Source organism: Leguminivora glycinivorella, chromosome 16 (assembly GCF_023078275.1).
Source record: "Leguminivora glycinivorella isolate SPB_JAAS2020 chromosome 16, LegGlyc_1.1, whole genome shotgun sequence".
NCBI lineage: Eukaryota > Metazoa > Arthropoda > Insecta > Lepidoptera > Tortricidae > Leguminivora > Leguminivora glycinivorella.
Genome location: NC_062986.1, coordinates 9,476,782 through 9,495,918, shown reverse-complemented (window position 1 = coordinate 9,495,918; position 19,137 = coordinate 9,476,782). Strand labels below are relative to the sequence as shown.

General features: G+C 39.1%; 1 protein-coding gene across 3 annotated transcripts in view; it reads left to right on the top strand.

Annotated features, from left to right (window-relative positions):
* LOC125234825 (angiogenic factor with G patch and FHA domains 1) overlaps positions 1-5,367 on the top strand; it is a 53,521-nt gene extending 48,154 nt beyond the window's left edge. For all 3 annotated transcript variants that reach the window (XM_048141233.1, XM_048141232.1, XM_048141234.1), the window contains one exon: positions 4,891-5,367. In XM_048141233.1, the coding sequence (XP_047997190.1) occupies positions 4,891-5,085 (195 nt within the window). In that variant the 3' untranslated portion in view covers positions 5,086-5,367. The remainder of the gene's footprint in view (positions 1-4,890) is intronic.
* Positions 5,368-19,137: the final 13,770 nt, after the last annotated feature.

The following is a 19,137-nucleotide window of genomic DNA, read 5'->3' as shown; positions in this document are numbered from 1 at the left end:
GTATACAATCGTAACATTATGAAGGCTATAAAAGTCTCGTACCTTACTTAGGCCACTCGGCAAGCCTCGTGACCTAACCGCGGTATTCAACTTTTATAGCCTTCATAACGTTACCGTTATATAATATACGATATACATTTAGCAACGTTCCGAACTCTAAAGATCAAGAACACTGTTTTTATAACGATGACGAGTATTCAAAGAAAAAAATATGATCATTTGACTATAAATGTGCTTTTCGAAAGAACAAAGTCGTAATAAGGATGAAAAAATGTCTTGAGGAATTTTGGCGCCTGACTAATATGGTAATGAGTAGGATTCGTCATGAATACAAATTCGTTTTGATCAAGAGACTATTTAAAACTGTAGGGTGGTTGGAATGAGACGCCAAGTAGGAACCAGTTGTTTATTGGTTTAACTTCCAATATTACAAATAATCATCATACAAGTGGAGTACCTAGCTAAACATGAGTTGAAGGTCCTCAGGGACGACCACTGCAAGACCAAAGGCCAACCGATTATGAAGCTTATGGGCGGTCCGTGTAGACGGTCTCGACCCGTGCTTCATTTGTTGGTTGGACTTGGGGCATAGCAGAGGCCGTCTCCCAAGCTAGACCACTAGCTAACAACTGACTGATCGGCGGCCGCGCGGCGCCTTTTATTACGGTTTCCCCGCCGCCCGCGCTCCCCGCGCCGCTCGGAGTTCTTCACGCGCGCTCGGGTCGATCGGTCCGCTGATCGTGACAGGTAGTGATGTGCGAGCGAGAAAGTATTCGGATCCGCGCGCTCGCGCGTGATGTTATTTTGTCTCGCTACATTCTCCCCCTCTGGTACTCTTTGACGTCCCGTGAGAGTACCAGGAATAACAGGATCTGTGTTGTCTCTCCCTCTGGTACGTATGCAGACGAGAGAGTATCAAAACGTGTGTAGATCGGTTTATACTCCAGTTCCAGCTTGTGAGGGTTTGTGAGAACCCTCCCCCTGGAGTGAAGCTGGTCCAGTAGTGTTCAACAGCATTGATAACTAAACAACTTCCTTTGCACATGATACGTTGCTTGCATCCTTATTTCTATTCCAGAAAATATTGTAGGGTAGGTGCAACTTCTTCTTTGACATTGAGGGTAGTTGTCATTCATGGGCCCCACTTGGGCGCAACTTAAGATCGGGGGCGGTACGCATCGGCATTCTCATCCCCTTGCTCTGTCCACTCACGGCTAACCGAATATGAACTTATGGGCGGTCCGTGTAGACGGTCTCGACCCGTGCTCATTTGTTGGTTAGGCTTGAGGCATAGCATAGGCCGTCTCTCAAGCTTCACCGCTAACGAGTGAATGATCGGCGGCCGCGCGGCGCCTTTTATTACGGTTTCCCCGCCGCCCGCGCTCCCCGCGCCGCTCGGAGTTCTTCACGCGCGCTCGGGTCGATCGGTCCGCTGATCGTGACAGGTAGTGATGTGCGAGCGAGAAAGTATTCGGATCCGCGCGCTCGCGCGTGATGTTATTTTGTCTCGCTACAAAACTATATTTTGATATCTAAATGATTTACTTTTTGCTGCAACATGCTCGCCTCTGTAAATGTAAGATGTGTTCAGTTACGTGTTTTCATTGATACAAACGCATTGTTTTTAAATTAGATTTGATTTAGGCCTTAGAATTTACCACAGGTTTCCGACTCTACTCATTATTTTTCATGGGGTAAGATGAACGTATTGTTATGGGGTTTAAGTGTCTTATCTCAAATGAAAAGTACCATCACTGGATGGCATGGCAGTGCCATAAATCAACAGTATAAGGAACGGTTGTTACATAAATAGGTGGGGTAAGTGCAGAATACATATTAATTTAAATCTGGATAAAGAATTCGATCGAATAAGAATCCATCTCACTTGACTTCAACAAATACGAACGAACGCGAATGATAATTAAATGAAATCATTTAAATATCAAAACGTAAGTTCGAAGTTCGAATTAGCCTCCATTATAAAATACGGGGACCAGATTTACTCATGGATGACCGCACTTGAATCGATAATTGGTATTTAATTATATTGATTTAGACTAACACGATTTGCACTCATAATTTTAGAGAGAATTCGTGGAATCCAGTGATTAGCAAATGTAAGCGTGAAAAAACACCGAGGGACACACCGGCTGATGTCGTGAGTGTTGTGTGTAGGCAAAGTGACAACCCTAGCGCAAAAGTGAATAATCAAGAACAAGTGCGGGTAGTTCGAGAAACTCGCGCGGCTAGAAGATGTTGATGCAATTCCTCGCCAGTCTACCCGTGACCACGAACATAATGTGATGTTCGAAACGTCGGGCCTAATATAAATGTAAGTGTTTACGCGATTAAGTCCCGTTTTGTTCTAAAATTATGGTATTTAATTATTGAGAAATCGATGAATTAGTGATAAAATCAATAAAACACATCTAAATTAGCATGACATATACAATAAAAATAAAATGGAAGAGTTTCGAAGAAAAATGATAAGAGTATATACTTTAAACATCATTTTTTTGTGGATATTTTTATTTTAAAGTAGTTATAGTACTATGTAAGTTTATGCTGTTATTCTATGGAACCCTACATATATAAGTTTCACACACATCCATACTTCCATACTAATATTATAAATGGGAAAGTGTGTGTCTGTTTCTTTGTCCGTCCTTCACGGAGAACGGAGCGACAAATTGTCGTGATTTTTTAAGTAGAAATAGTTGAAGGAATGGAGAGTGACATAGGCTACTTTTTGTCTCTTTCTAATGCGAGCAAAGCCGCGGGCAAAAGCTAGTATTGTATAATTCAGTTGTTTTGTTTACTTGCCTTCCGGTCTCAAAGTGAAACGGTCAGACTCTGCAAGTCTGCATAGTGCATACTTACGCCTATAATTTATGTGTAAATAATTATGGTGAATATTTACAATTCTCTAGGTTGACTTGTTCTTAGCATAATTTCAGCTTGCCAATACAGATGTGCAAGATTTGTTTATGCTAGATAATCCTCAGCTATACTTACTGCAAGATTAGAATGCAATTTATAAGTAATACTTCTAATCCTCATAATGTTGACCTAGACTTGAGGATATAATGGTATGTACTTAGTATTTATTTCTTACTATTTGTACCTACATATTTGAGTCTGTTAGTTTGTACGACACGGCACGACGTCAGGGATAGAGTATAATGTTAGGCAAATATAAAAATTTGTAAAATTGTTTTTAATAAGGTGAAATGGACACAGGACAAACACGGGGACAAGAATAACACTTATGATAGTTGTGATCCTCATACTGTTGCTTTTGCCCCTATTAAAATTACCTTATTAAATTGTACTTAATAGTGTTAAAAAAAGTAAATATTCTTATCATCTTACGAACCGTCGTTATTAAGACGCTACGGGAGCGAAAATGCTAAATGAAAAGGAGTCCCCCTTTCAATTGGGGAATTTCAGTTAAATATACTAGTGTTATTAACTAGATTTATCAAAAAAAAAAACATTAAGAACAACTCAGTTAAAATATATTGCGAAAAAATCTTTAAAGTCGAGGTTCCGCTCTCGACTGTTTCCCCCTTCAAAACTTATTTAAACGGAACGAAATTTGAGAATCTAATTAACAATGAAATAATCTGTGTCGGACCGTTTAGATTTTTTGACTAATTGTTACCGATCTTCAGTATCCCACCTTTATTTGAGCCATATAGAAAAAGGCCGTTTTAGAAATTTTTGATTGGCTCTAGCGTCTTTTAAAAATTAAAATAGCAAAAAAATCAAAACGGTCCGACACAGATAAAAATAATAATAATCTGTGTTGAAAAAATCATTGCTCTATCTTCAAAAACCAGGGAGGAAATAGTCGAGAGCGTTTGTATGGAGAATTGACCTGTATCGTAACGTCTTAATATATGAAGTCTGAAACATGCGTGTGACTAAGCAACACCACCGGACCCATTCACAATCACTGTCGCCAAGCGGCCGCCGCACAAAAAATAGTCTAGTCGGCATTGAACAGCCCCTACATGGACTTGTTTTGATCCGTGCCATTGGCCTCATAGATCACACCGCTCCCGTAATAAAAAGGGGTAAAACTCCACCACGTACAGTGACACTTACGACCTTTTCCCTCTTATACGAGGCAAGCGCAAGAGCATCTTCTATGGCACAGGAAATCTGGACTTCCGTCCGTCTAGGCTGTTCACCCGGCTAGACAATGAAGCACTAATAACACATTGTCTGTCTGTCTGTCGTTAGACGTAATGGGCGCGTAGTTACCTGCCTTTTACGGTCTAGTGATCCTGTACTGTAACGATAGCAAATTGTTCGCCATGGGAAACGTCTCTTAGAAAGAAATCGATCGAAAATTAACCATTGGTGGAAATGCAAAGGCGGTGTCCATATAGTCTTGTTGACTTAGATATCTATGGCTAGTTATGATACCTCGATGTTTGTGCACCTCGTTTGCGTACCTCGACCGTTAGCACTTTCGATGTCATTCCATTCAATCATTGGTCAATGAAGAAACTCTGGAAAGCCTGGAAGTTATTTTGCCATCTTACATTTAGTAAAAAATCGTGTTAGAAAACTGTCAAAAATAATTAGAAGTTTTTTATTAGTTCTCCAATATCTCCGCGAACTTTACCAAGGTACCTGTTAAATTATTTATAACAGTACCCTTAAGAAACAATACATATTTGAATTCGTTTTTGTATGCAGTAAGTAGTTCAAGGGTTCTACCTCGGCTAGTTGCATAGTCTTTGCTGTCTTGGAAAATTACAGCACTTTGAAAAGTTAACCAGTTCCATATGTACAGCTATTAAACACGGATGTATTATTATGTACGGATTATGTAGATTTTCCGACATTGTTATCTATTTATATTTCTCCTTGTTTCAGATTCCGCTAGTAGGCAACGATGGCACATCAGGCTTAGGCACGGGGGCTGCCTCTGCGCCTTCTCTAGTCCCCAAGTTCGCTCCTAAGAACCTCCTCGGCACCTCCACTATGAGACTGGCAGCCAAGACGAAGATGCTTCAACCTCCCGCTAAAGCATTTCAAGATCCAGAGGACGATGACTCTGGTGACGAATAAAGTTTTCTTCTTCAGTCGTTCCCTCAATGCTGAGGATCGTGGCATCATGTTATTCTGTTGACCTCATAGATCACACCTCCTAGGTACCTATGGTAGGTATTTTGTAAATATGTAAACACCTAGGTATTAATTTATATTTTATGTTTAAACAATTGTTTCATATGTTACTTTTAACGTTGAGCGAAAGAATAAATAGAATAGTTATAACTGTTAAGTTCCAAATGACTAAGAAAAGCTCTGTTATTAACAAACTTAATGTAAGTTAATAAACTATTTTATTACTGTTAATTAAATATCATTTAATCTTCCCTAACAAAAAAGGCAATGCCGCCTCGGCGACAAAAGTCGCCCATGGCCACCGGCCCTTAATGATTTATTCTCAGTACAGTATAAAAATAATAATTGAAGTAAATTGAGGAAACTCGGTATTAGCCAGCTGTCTTGGTGCTCGAAAGGTAATAATTAATCTAACTCGGAGAACTGAGTAAATGATACAGACCGCTCAGGTCTCCATTACGTTTTCTAGAAACAGCAAAATGCAGTGCAAACGCGTCGCTCTCGGTAATTTTGCTGTCAATAAAAACCCACGCTTGAGTGATTTTACCGAGTGTTTAGGAGGCAAATGGGTCTTGACAGCAGGCTTATTGCCTGACGGGGACCAGCGGCTGTTATTAGGCGTCAATATTAGTGCCATTCTAGAAATTTACGATGACGTGAAATATAAATAGTTAGCATCGAAGTGATGAATTCACTATGAGTTAATTTAGACAGGTTGTGTTTATGCTCGGTTTTATGAAAGCTTTTAATAATAATGGCTGCAGATGTCTTTTAATTTATTTTACTGTAAAGGGACTTCCACTTGTGCTTCACCTTTAGCTCCAATTATTGAAGGAATTGTATGGCCGACCATTAAACTGAGGCAAACCCCGTGGTGTGGAGTGTAATTAGAATTCAAATTTAGTTTAAATATTTGACTGGTTGATAGCTAATATGTGAGCATATCAACCAGAAGACTCTCGGCTCGAGTCCCGGTGATGGCATTTATTTGAGTTATGAAGACAGATATTTTTTGAGGAGTGTTTTCTTTGCATTTGTTATATACATAGATCAGCAATTTCCGTCAACTTTGTACAATGCCACGTCAGCAAATTTTAATTGATCCTATTTTGTTACCAACATTTAGTAATATAATTCGACTTTCGTAAGATATATACAGGATAATTGTTATAATTAAGAAAATATAGATACTAGAGAACCTTAATGACGAAATAAAACTTAATAAAATCTCAATTAACCAACAAAATCTTGGTAACAAAATAGGAATTAATAAAAACAAATTTAACTTTTCCCTTAATTATTGTACAAAGTTGACGGGAATTGCTGAGATATACATTTATTGTTGTCTGAGAACTTGCAAAAATTACAAACACAAGCCTCCTGTAGCTTATTGTAGGGCTGAGTCAGTATGTGTTGTGTAAATATGTTGTAATACTTACGAGTATAATCTTTATTTATTTGATAAAGTTGATAGAACTACCCAATAAGACATGTAAAGTTTGCAAATGAACATGCTATCATATGCAGCATTCGTAGAAACTTCGAGAAAAAACATGCAATATGCATGTACGATTGCTGTAATTTTCTACTTATGTTTCTTATGCCAGCATCCGTCAGTGAATGATTTTTTGTCATTTCGATACAATTATACAAATTGACTCTGATGTCAATATTTCTTTTCAGAGGAATCGCATTAGTCATTAATGTTTTTTGTCATTTTAAACAATTACCTAGGCACATTATAGATTCTCGTCAGAGAAATTGATATTTCAGATTCCGTAGACAAATGGCAAAAACAACAGGGTTTCGGTTTGTCTGTTCGTTTGTATGTCCATTGACTTTTATTATCAGAGTAGTTTTCTCGTTCCCTGAGTCGATGGACTCCTAATTCTGGACAGTCTTTCTGGTATCTGAAACAGCCTAATGACCAGTCGAGTTCATAAATATGTGTGCATTTTTTCATCTTATTGCAGGGAGAAAAGGTGAAAAAATGTACACATATTTATGAACTTGACTGAACATATCTTCCCTAGACCTGCGTAGCCGAATGCACAAATGCTCACGATAATATCTGTTTCGTAGCTATCTACCTCTATCGCTTTTGCGTATTCCCGCGACAGAGCTAGACTGTATTTCTGTCGGCGTCTGGGGTCGACGATTGCCATTCGGCTACGCGGGCTGATGTTATCGTCACAACATTAACACTTATACCTACAGGAACTAGGAACTTCACGATCCCTGTCTTACGATCCGTCACCGAAATAAATGTTACATATCAAATTTTATAGCTGCCGTTTGTTCACACGATAGCGCGACCATCACGCATATCAAGTAAATGAACAGCCCCCCAGAACGGTTACATAATAAATCCATAAATTACGTACATTTTCCGTGACGTTCTCACTTTGTGTAACTTATCAAACGTATGCAGCCACACTAGATGGCGTGTCACCACAGGCTAGTGCTAAAAGAAGTAAAAGTACTTCCAGGAACGTACACTTTCTTGGCAGCCTTGTCATTAGCGCCGGAAACGGCGGCTTTCCATACCGGCCGTGGTCACGCGCCACTATTGATACCTACGAGTATGAAATGACTAAACAGGCTTCGTCGTGTGTGGGATTCCGTAGCTTATCAGTGTTTCTATATTTTTTGACATAATTTTTTTTGGCGGTTACTTCTGTAGGTATTCGGTAGATACCAGTGGCGGCTGGTGAAAATTTCTGCTAGGCAACACTGAGCAAAAAGAAACCTACCTCAACTCGCAAGCCGGTGGGAATCGGCTTGTATGGATGGACCAGCCGCTGCTGGTAGATACCTATGTGTAATGTCTTTCTCTAAACTCGTTCATAAGTAGCCTTCATAATTATATCTTTTACATATAAGTAGAGATACTAGAGATGAGTACCTAATAATAAGTACACTTAAATTTTAAATTCACCATTTCTCTGTGAACGTAGGTAAATAGGTTTGTTTACATTTTATTTTATTATATTGTTGTACGTAAATATTTCTATTCACGTCATCAGGTCATCACTAACTTTGTAAATTGATACTACTCGTCCTTTTAACCTTGAAAATATTTGATTAATTATTTCTAAATTCTTGCCTGCCTTGATTTCACCTGGGATTATCTATTCAAGCAAGATACACTTATCCTTTTGGATTAGTGTATGAATGGGTTCACAGTTAAACGGGACTCTAAAAAGCCAGACTTGCGGTGTTGCGGTAATAACGCATTTAATAAGAGCTTGGGAGCCATGCGGTCTCGGGCTGTTAATACTACCTCTGCATAGCAATACTTAATAGTTATTTGTTATACAAGGGGGCAAAGTTGTATTTTAACGCCGAGTGTGGAATTGAAAAACGAGCAAGTGAAAGGATTCTATAGTTGAACCACGAGCGAAGCGAGTGGTTCGAGAATAGAATCCTGAACTTGCGAGTTTTTTAACACACGAGAAGTAAAATACATTTGCACCCGAGTGTTAACACAAAACTTTCCCCTCACTATAGCGAGGAAACTATACAACTCAAAAAATGCGTTTTTCACTGCTTCCAGTAGTTCCACAGGTGGTAAATCATCTTTATTACTAGATTCACCTACTTTTATCAATTTTAAAGCAGTTAATTTGACTGTATTCAAGGTCAAATTACTTTACCCGCTAGTGGATAAAATGCGTTTTTACCCGCTGGTATTAAAGGACAAAACACGTGTTTCCGAGCTAGTTAGGGGAAAAATCATTTAATATTTAGGTGGGCTCGTTGGGTGGACGCCGTTCGGAAAACTGCGAGGCACCTCTGGATGACACTAGCCTAGGACCAGGATAAGTGGCGTACACAAAGGGAGACATATACACAGCAGTGGACCATTAAAGGCTGAAATTATGAATGATGATGATGTTGAATATTCAGGCGCGTTTGGTAACGTAGTTAAACCATTTAAGTCTCTTGCTTCAAACATGATGCTTTACAACGACTGTAATATGGAACTCATTATCATATCGTAAAATGACTTGGGTCTTCAATAAGATATGACTTCGGTGCCTCTACAGTTCTACACAGCTATTTTATTGTGATAAGTATCAAAGATTTTTACATGTAAACTATTAAATTAAGTACTTGAACGTCCTGAAACTCCTGAGCCATAACCTCCTGAACCTTAATTAAAATTAAAATAACAGCTTTTGGAAAACTACAAATAACTACCCTGCTTGGCGAATGTCGATGGTCCTGGGTTCGATCCCTGTAAGATAGTATTTATTTCCATTATTAGAACTCGAGCTTGATAATTGCGAAAGAGAGAACAAATCTCCTAAGAGGAACTATGCGTCGTTGAAGAGTTCCATTCTAATCATCATCAGTGGTTACTCTTCAGAACACAAAAAATATATAATTATGCCTTTAAGAATTGAGGAGTTCCTCGAATTCTTCAATTGTCCCATCATCAGAACTGGGTGTGGATAAATATAGGACCAATTGGTATGGATTGGATGTAGGTACATTCAATAAAAAAAAAAACCGGTCCAAAAATTATCGAATAATAGACATTAAAAAACAAAAAAAATAAGCAAACGAGTTGATAACCTCCTCCGTTTGAAATTTGGAAATCGGTTAAAAACATATTACCTACGTTATTGTTTCATAATAACCCTCGGAATCCTTAAAGCCAGGGCCAGACGAGCACGACGTGCAAAAACCGCCGACCATTAAGCCGTGTTAACTGCGAGGGTGCGGGGATATTCCTGTTTCTTGCCGAGAGGCTGTCTCATGCAGTCCAGTATATGTGGAATGTATTACGACATTTACGACGCAACATTGTTACTCGTTGGTGGTTGGTATACTTAGCCCTTAATCTATTGGGAGTCGATCTGTGGAGCAAGAGCTTAGGTTAATTATTAGGGATGCGATCGGAGGTTACCAAAGCTCCAGGACCTGTGCCCCCCAGCAGAGGATAATATGATTTAAAAATATAAAGTCCAGTGGTATTACATAGTCTCTAACATGGGTTAGAGACTATGTAAATAAGCATGCATAGCAAAGCATGCATGCAGGCATGACTAAGTCAGTGGTCCAGCAACAGTAACGAAGTTGATAGCAGTTGTCGTGGCCAAATCGGTCGTGGAGTAGGTACTCAGTAATGAGAAGACTTCGGAATTTGGGAGATGGTACGTCAGTTAAGTCGATGGAATAAACAACGCAGTCTTAAGCCGTGTTGGGACTCTTAGGTTTAGGGGAATCACCCTATCTCATAAAGGATCCTCGCGTAAGCTTATGGTAAATAAGTCATCACAAGACCCTCCCAACCCATCCCAGACATGATTTCTTTGGACATATCTTGGATTTAGGGCCAAACACCTACCAACGAACCAAACTGCATCGATGAAAACCTGCTCATCCTAGGTGACATCGCCACTATGTTCCATGGAACGTTGAAGGTATTAGAAAGTCTGAATGAAAAAGGGTCAAGTTCGCAACGGGAATACAGCCAGGAAGCCGCGCAGACGGCCGCCCGCGCATAACTAATGCCCGGCGGAGGCGCCACCTGCCGGGGTCGCTCTGACCTTTACTCGCTACAATATACAATACAGTATACAGGGATCCATTCTGTAGCAAATTATTTTTTATGTCAGGGGCAGCCAGCTGTGTCCACGCTGTCCAGTCGGGTGACTTTCTATTTGAAGGTCGTCTGGCTCTGTCCGCGCAAATGTTTCGGAAGTTCTTGTTCTGTTGGGGTTGATGCTGAAGTGACGTTCCTTGTCACGCATTCAAGGCGGCTTGAGCGCATGAAACGTCTAGTTGCACTAGTTTAACTAAAATTACGTACATATTTTGTATTTGCTTATGTACTCCAGCCTTTCCAGCAGCAGGAAAAGTACCTACCTACTTCATAATATTTGGACCATTAGCCAAATGAAGGTTGCCACAAGACCGTGTCCCATAGACAAATTGGCTCGTCTATTTGGACTGATCTTCTGAATTTTTGAATATTTACAGTCAAACACTGATTTAAACTTTCACGATTATTACAAATCGCGTAAACTACATATTAAACTGACCTAACGTTTCACGGCGTTGTCCCCGTGGTCTCGGAAGACAACGCCGTCCTTGAATCGTTGGAGGTCAGTTTAATATGTAGTTATACGCGATTAAGTCCCGGTTTTTAAAAATAATTATATTTACAGTCAGCCAGTAAAAAAAAATAGTACCTACCTATCACAATTTGGTGAATTTCAGAGAACCGCTTGTAAGTACTTGATGCCTATATTGTTTCGTCTGCCTAGATGTTGGTTTTTATGAGTTGTAGGCCTGGGTTTACAAGGTTGCCCTACCTTAATCCTTGCGACTCCTTTGACCTAGCATGTTGAATATGTCTGAGGGACGCAGATGAATCATTCGGTATGATGCTACATAACATAACCAAGAGCGTATAGTTAAGTTTGAAATTTATGTAAGTATTTATTCTGTGTTCACAAAGAGCGTGGTTTTTATTATATAAGTTATCTTCTTCAGTTAGGTATCAAACTCAAGGTCACGATTTACTACTTAACATAGGCACTTCAAGGACCTAGACTTTTTTCCTTACGCAACATATCGCGTTCTCCGGCCGTCTTTAAAGCTTGCTCCTTGCCAGCAGACGATTGCCTGCTTCTGCTTCATTATCTCATATAGTTTAAAATACCCATAACAGTGAAGTCATCTCACTCAGATCCAGCAGACCTCCGTGGCACGGTCTGGATGTCTGCACCGGCAATGTAGAAGGTCGCAGGTGCGACTCCTGCCGGAGGTGAGAATTTTTCCATTGTTAATTTAATTTAAAAACAATGAATTCATTAACCTGCGAAAATTGTGTGGTTGGTTTACTTTTATTAGAACAAAAAGGTAAAAGTATTGTGAATTGGTCATAGTCTCGCGGCTCGCCCGGGGCGCGTTCCGCCGTCTGCCCCGCGACCTTGACTCACCTGTTGCATCGGTGCCTAATTGCAGAGGGCCTACCGCGAATACTGACTTCGCAAATGTGTACATCTTTCTCTTTTATTCTCATTACGCCTTAAACCTGCGATACACATGCCTATAGCTTGCACAAGGGGCATGCCAGCCGCGTAATTAAATTACTGGCAAATGCAAGTTTTTTGAACGTGGCTGGCCGGCCAGTTGTATTAGCTACAGGCACGTGTATCGTTGGCTTTACAAACATACATAGGTACATTTAACACACCTGTTTCAAAAATAATAGTTTACGTCTTAGCAATTATAGGGTTGAAAGAAAACGGAATTCTGATAATGCAGTGACAAGTTGCTAGACATCGCTCACACTACAATACACATATGCCAAAGTTGACTTCTACCACACCCATGGGAGGAAATGACGTGGTGAAAAATCTTACCGCACAAGGGATTGAAATTGAACACATATATGTATCTGTCGACTTCTACGTGAGGAAAGGGGATGGTCAAATTCTTATCACCTCACCACACGAGAGCCTTAATTGGAGTAATGGTGCTCCCACACTGGCTGTTAATAAATGTTATATAACATGAAGTGACAGGGACAGCGCACCATCGCGCCATCGCCCAGTGTGGGATCACCAATACCCGCAATTTGGTAACTTTGGTGTTCGCGGTGGACCCCTGGACTGTCTGGGAAAACGGAAGCTCCACGTATCACGGTCCTAATTATACGCTATTTTTAGTCTGGTAGGTACCTAATCAGCTAATCACGAATTTATTTTGGGACCGGTCTAATTTGGTGCCTAAATGTGTGTTTTGATACTTTTGATCCTAATCTCCTGTTATATAATGAGATTCATGTTGCTATTTCTGAAGATGAAAGTAATTAATGTAATTATTGAAGCTTAAAATATGTATTACGATTTTAGTAAATCGACGGTGTCGAGATTTTCAGGCGTTTGAAAGTAACTACCTAAGTATAATTAAATTTTCACCACACCAACTGGTAAAGGCTTTCTTTGCTATTCGAAAACAGATAGCAAAATTGCATTTTATCCACAAGGGGGCAAAGTAATTTCATACAAATTTTAACTCGATGTCTTAATCTGGCGGCTAGATTTTACCTATAAATGATGATTTTGAAATTTTTGAATCATAAATATTGAATAAATTGATGGATTTGATTTATTTGGATGTTTTATAGTCAGTATTTTGTTCGTGTTGGTGTGGTGAAAAATGTTGTGTTTCACTCGGTGGCAAAGTTTGTTTAACCTTCGTGCCTTGATACCCTCGCATCAATATTGGCACGTGCGGTTAAACAACTACTTTGCCCCCTTGTAAAACAAATAACTATTGTTACCTACCGTACTTTTTAAAATTACATTTATGATTTTAATACGTGTAAATTGTCCCGTGTGGTGACGGGCTTATAATTCAATCACTCCCCTTTCATCCCGCGGGTGTCGTACAAGTCGACTCTTGGATTTGGGTTCAATTTTATTGTGATGTGGGCGATGGGGTTGAACCTTTCAACCCGTTAATTGCTAAGAGTGGCACAGAAACTGCAATTTCAAGTGCTCTGCATACCCCTTTTGGAAAAAGGCGTGAATTTATGTATGTATTTTACTAAATATTAAAACGGACGAGAATGAGTGGTGACGATGCAGTTCTATCATCATCATCATCATCATTCTCTTGCCCTTATCCCAGTCACTTGGGGTCGGCGCAGCATGTCTTTCTCTTCCATACATCTTTGTCACTCGTCATCTCATCATTAACTTGTTTTAGTTCCATATCATGTCTCACACAGTCCATCCACCTCTTCTTCGGTTTTCCCCTCCCGTTACTTCCACCAGTTCTATCATATGACATGAATATTTAGCATGGACGTAGAAATCTAGCAGAGCCACCTAGTAAATATGCATGGCTTGCTGACAAGTGCGCAAAGCCACCTAACGGGAAATATGCTTAATGTTTGGAAGGATGGAAATAAAATAGATGAAAGAGATTATTTTTGCAAGTCCCGGAATAGTAGTGCTAAATTCGGCCGTCGTTATGTTATACATACATACATACATACAATCACGTTATCCCATAAAGATATCTACTTATATTGAAGTCACGGACTTTAATTTAACCCATATCCCATAGTCGCCTTCTATTTTATACTGGCCTTCATGTTATGATATCTACTTATAGTCTTTAAGGCTTATACTGTTCATAGCTTAAGTATGCTTAACTATGAATGGTCCAGTATAAAATGAGATAGAAGTGGATCAACAATTAAAGTCCGTTACGGTACGGTACATAGTGCATTTGTTGTCCATTACCACCGTATTTTCATCCAATCGCATAAACGTACAATGCCATTTCAGTCAGTCAATAAAACTCACTATAAGTGACTATAAGCTATTTTTGCGATTGAAGCGCTGGAGTGAGTATTATATTCTTTGAGCGCTGAGTAGCCTAGCGGTAAGTAGGTACGTGCGACTGTCGTTCCGGAGGCCGTGGGTTCGAACCCAGGCTTTATGAAAAGTTTTTCGGAATTTATGTGCGAAATGTCATTTGATATTTGCCAGTCGCTTTTCGTTGATGGAAAACATCGTGCGGAAACCGGACTAATTCCAACAAGGTCTAGTTTACCCTTCGGGTTGGAAGGTCAGATGGCAGTCGCTTTCGTAAAAAACTAGTGCCTACGCCAAATCTTGGGGTTAGTTGTCAAAGCGGACCCCAGGCTCCCATGAGCTGTGGCAAATGCCGGGATAAGTAACGCAAGGAGGATGATGATGAAGCTATTTTTGCGATTAATAATGCGCCTAGTAAAATCACAAGACATTGTTACTGCTAACATATTTAATCTTTTTTTAATTAATTTATTCACCAAAAACAAACATCTTGTTCTACATATCGTCACTACTTTGAAAAAAACTTGTATCTTCTTCTGTCAATGAAAAGAAAATTGTGGTAAGTATGTATGGAATACATATAGACTTACTGCGTTTTAACTTTAAGGAGAAGCATGAGATACGAGATTTTTTCAAAGTAAGTGACGATATGCACGTATGGCCATAAAGTTGTTTACTCCCGATGTTAGACACAAATCCCAGAGGTCAGACGGGCACCTGCTCAATGTCTGACTGTTTAGTCGGGGCAGAGTCTGTAGCCAAGAACACAATTCTTTACTCTACGTGGCAAACGACAACTGGCTCTGTCACACCAATACAGAGCAATATAAAGCCTGGTGTCCACTAGGCTCGCCAAGTCGAAACTCATTCACCTTCTGCATTTCATGTATGGAGGACTCGGTTCAACGCGGCTCGATTCCGCGTAAGTGGACTCCAAGGAATTTCCATCCTACCTTCTGATACCCTGATGGCCTAACCTTCGCCATAGAGAAACGAACTACGATACGCTATGGAGCGTCAACGATTGTACAGGTCAATGAGACACACTCAAAGATTATGACAGATGGCGCCACCTTATTAGTCCATTGCACAGATAAAGAATTTCATACGTGAGAGCGAGAAGATATTTTTTTCTCTCTCTCACATATGAATGAGTGACATTTAGGCACTTGCACAGGCTCCGCCTGGCGGGATAAAATGTCAGTGTGCCTCCTCATTCACAAGGAACGGCACGAATGGTAATTACGAATGAGTGAATGAAAATATGAATGGGTGACAGAGATTAACCAATAAAATGGTAGCTCTTACTTAACAGTCTTAACAGCTACGGCTGTATAATAGATAGAGGTGTCAAGCATACAATTAAAGTTTTGTTCATTTCATGCGACCCAGCTTTCGTGAAACGATTTGTACTCTTGGCTACAGGCCCAGTTATTTGTGCACCCGTAAACTTTTTATTATAAAATCCACAGACGGTACTATTGAAGTTAATTTTATGGACTTATGAATGTGTTAAAGATTAAATCGACGTGTGATCTCTTGATATGATAAAATGATTTCCAGGTAGACAGTTTGTTCTTGCAGTCTCATAAACCTTGAATATGCAAACATACTTCTATACACCTACCTAAATGTCTTTCCTGTAGGTACCTTACATTCACGCGTCAATCACGCGTCAAATAGCGTAAATTATTAGTACCACTACTCGATACTAGGTGTCAACAGTGTCTCGTCTGCCAAAAAAATAATATAAGAACAGTTTACAACTTATATTACAAGCAGAAGGAATTGAAAACAGAATACTGATTAATACTATTGTAATATTAGCTAAAAATTGGTGAGCATTAGACTCTTCGTTCGTTGCGACATCTATTGATAAGTAGCAGTACTGATAATTTACGCAATTTGACGCGTGATTGTCGCTAGATGTCGCTACAAATAACCCACATGCCCGCATATACTGATGTATGGAGTTGCAACTCTTCCCTTAGGTTCCTATTCCTCTATGCTTACATTGTACCTGTATACTTAATTGATGATAATCTAACCAAAGCTAAATAGTTATAAAACGATACCAAAAGCTATAATTTAAACTATGTCTTCCTTTCGTCGCACTCTTTATAGAAAATTGGGTTTAAATTATATTATGTAAAGTGGTCTATGTATGTAGGGTACCAGGTCATCATAACCATACCTGGGCCAGTTTTTTCAAAGTTGCCCACCCCACATTTTTTGTAACATGGGTCTTTCGATCCTGATAGGAGAAAAAAAATGTCCCAAGATTTCTGTACATTTTTCAGACCTTCCATTCCGTTACCGCCATACAAAATGTATGAAAAAATGATAATAAAATGGGAAAAATACCTTAGGACACTTTTTCCCCTATTAGGATTGAAAGAGTTCGCGATTCTGAGTGGGAACCACATAAAAAAATCGAAATCCAAAAAAGGGGAGTGGACAAGTTTGAAAAAAATGGCCCACCTATGTTGAAGGCTATTTAAATAAACTTCTATGTTCAAATATGTTTTAGCCGGAGGTAGGTATAGGCTACTTGCCTCCTAGTCAAATTAGCTTCTTTTTAAGAACTTTTAAATTTGAACTGTCAAAATTCGAATTTGAACGACTTGCTTTGTTAATATCGGTCTAACTTATCCTTAGGTCCCGGAAAACGCGAATTTTCGATGCGTTTTTTCGCGCGCCATTTATAGTTGTACTGTTAAGACAGAATTATTTCGGTCGATGTAAGTACTATTTATTGCAAACACTAGAGATTAGTAGTTGTGTTGTTAAGGCTTTTCGCTCGATGTAGGTACTATTCATTTTTGAACTAGATGGCGACACATGTCAAGGATACAAAACAGAACCGAGCGAAGCTCAGTTGCCCAGATATTATGGAATTTATATGAGATTAATTGAGTGACGTCACGGTCAACTCAGTTACTTTATATATTTCTACCTGACTTATTAAATAGAAATTAGATTTAAAAATAACTTCTTTCCATGTTTTTCTTATAATTATCTGTTGATTTATTTCGTGCGTGGTATAAAATATTTTACTTTAACTACAGTCAAGTTGCCTATTTAAACATTTAAAGTCAAACGTTGTCTGTATGCTCTATCAATGCAACCATGATTCAACGTTTCCAAGAACCGCATGACTTTCATACTCCTCATTAGTCTAGGTCATTTCAATGCTAGTAGGTACGTAAAAAGGCAATTTTCGATACCCCATTACGTGAATTCAATTGCTATGTAATTACGATCATTCGTCACGGTACTGTGTCGCTTAACTGTCTTAGCAATCAGAGGTCTTTGTCTACTGTCTAGGCCTATAGGTATTTGTACCGTGTACGGTCGAGACTGTCTTGATCACAGATGTTCGAAGAATTCACACGCTCTAGGCTAGAAATGCCTTATAACAAATATTTTTATTAATCATATTTAAACATTTAACCAGAAACGTCACTTTTGACACTGACAGACATCCATAGCTAATCAATAATTCATAACCTCTTCTTATAATCAGGATGCGCGGGGGGACTTCCGGTTCGAGCGTCATCTTAGCGGTCTCGTGTCGTGAATAATTTCTTTTTCTTTTGCTCATTAAAGTCATTAATGTTATAAATAAATAAATATTATAGGACATTCTTACACAGATTGACTGAGGCCCACGGTAAGCTCAAGAAGGCTTGTGTTGTGGGTACTCAGACAACGATATATTTAATATATAAATACTTATATACATAGAAGGTGTGTCTTATATACATATGTTGTTTAAAGTATAATAAAAATCCTTCTCCAGTATCAAATTCATATTTATTCTGCACAATATTACAATCCAACAAACTCTCAACGACAATCCACCAGACAACCAACCTCACTTCGTCCCTCACTGTCACCGAATGCCCGTTAACCGCCATGCCATTTTCTCAACCACCTTCAATCTTGCCAATGTTAATAATCAATCACTTTACTTTTTATGAATTTATGTTTCAACAATGATTATTCAATTATTTATTTATTGAAATCTTTTCCAAATAATGCTAAAATTATGTAATCTTACAAAAGTGTAATATCGATAGCTTATTATGCAGTAAACTAATGTTGTAGTGAGAAGATGATGAAGAATTAATCTCGAAACGCGTTTAGCCTCTTTTTTGTCGTCAACGGCCGGCAGTCCACGTGCTCTTGTAAAATCTAGCTATCAATTTACAAGTGCTAACTCACCGTACGCTTTCGTACTTACCGTACCAAAATCACTAATTAATATTAGCTCACATCACCTTGACATTGGCGAAATAGTCCCAATAATGGACTGAAGCCATAAAAAAAAATCAGGACGCGCTTAGAATTCGTTAAGAAAAACATGGCGGGGAAACCGGACTAATCCTAATAGGTTATGGCTAGTTTTCCCTCTGGGTTGGAAGGTCAGATAGCAGTCGCTTACGTAAAACTAGTGTACGCCAAATTTTAGGATTAGTTGCCAAAGCGGATCTAGACTCTTATGCGAAATTTCGGGAAAACGCAATGATGAAGAAGTCGCCTGAAAATTAATCTAAAATATAATCGGTAAATCAACACATTTTCAATCTACATTCTCCGTCCATTTCCCGCGACACTACATCCGTGTATTTTATCGGTCAGT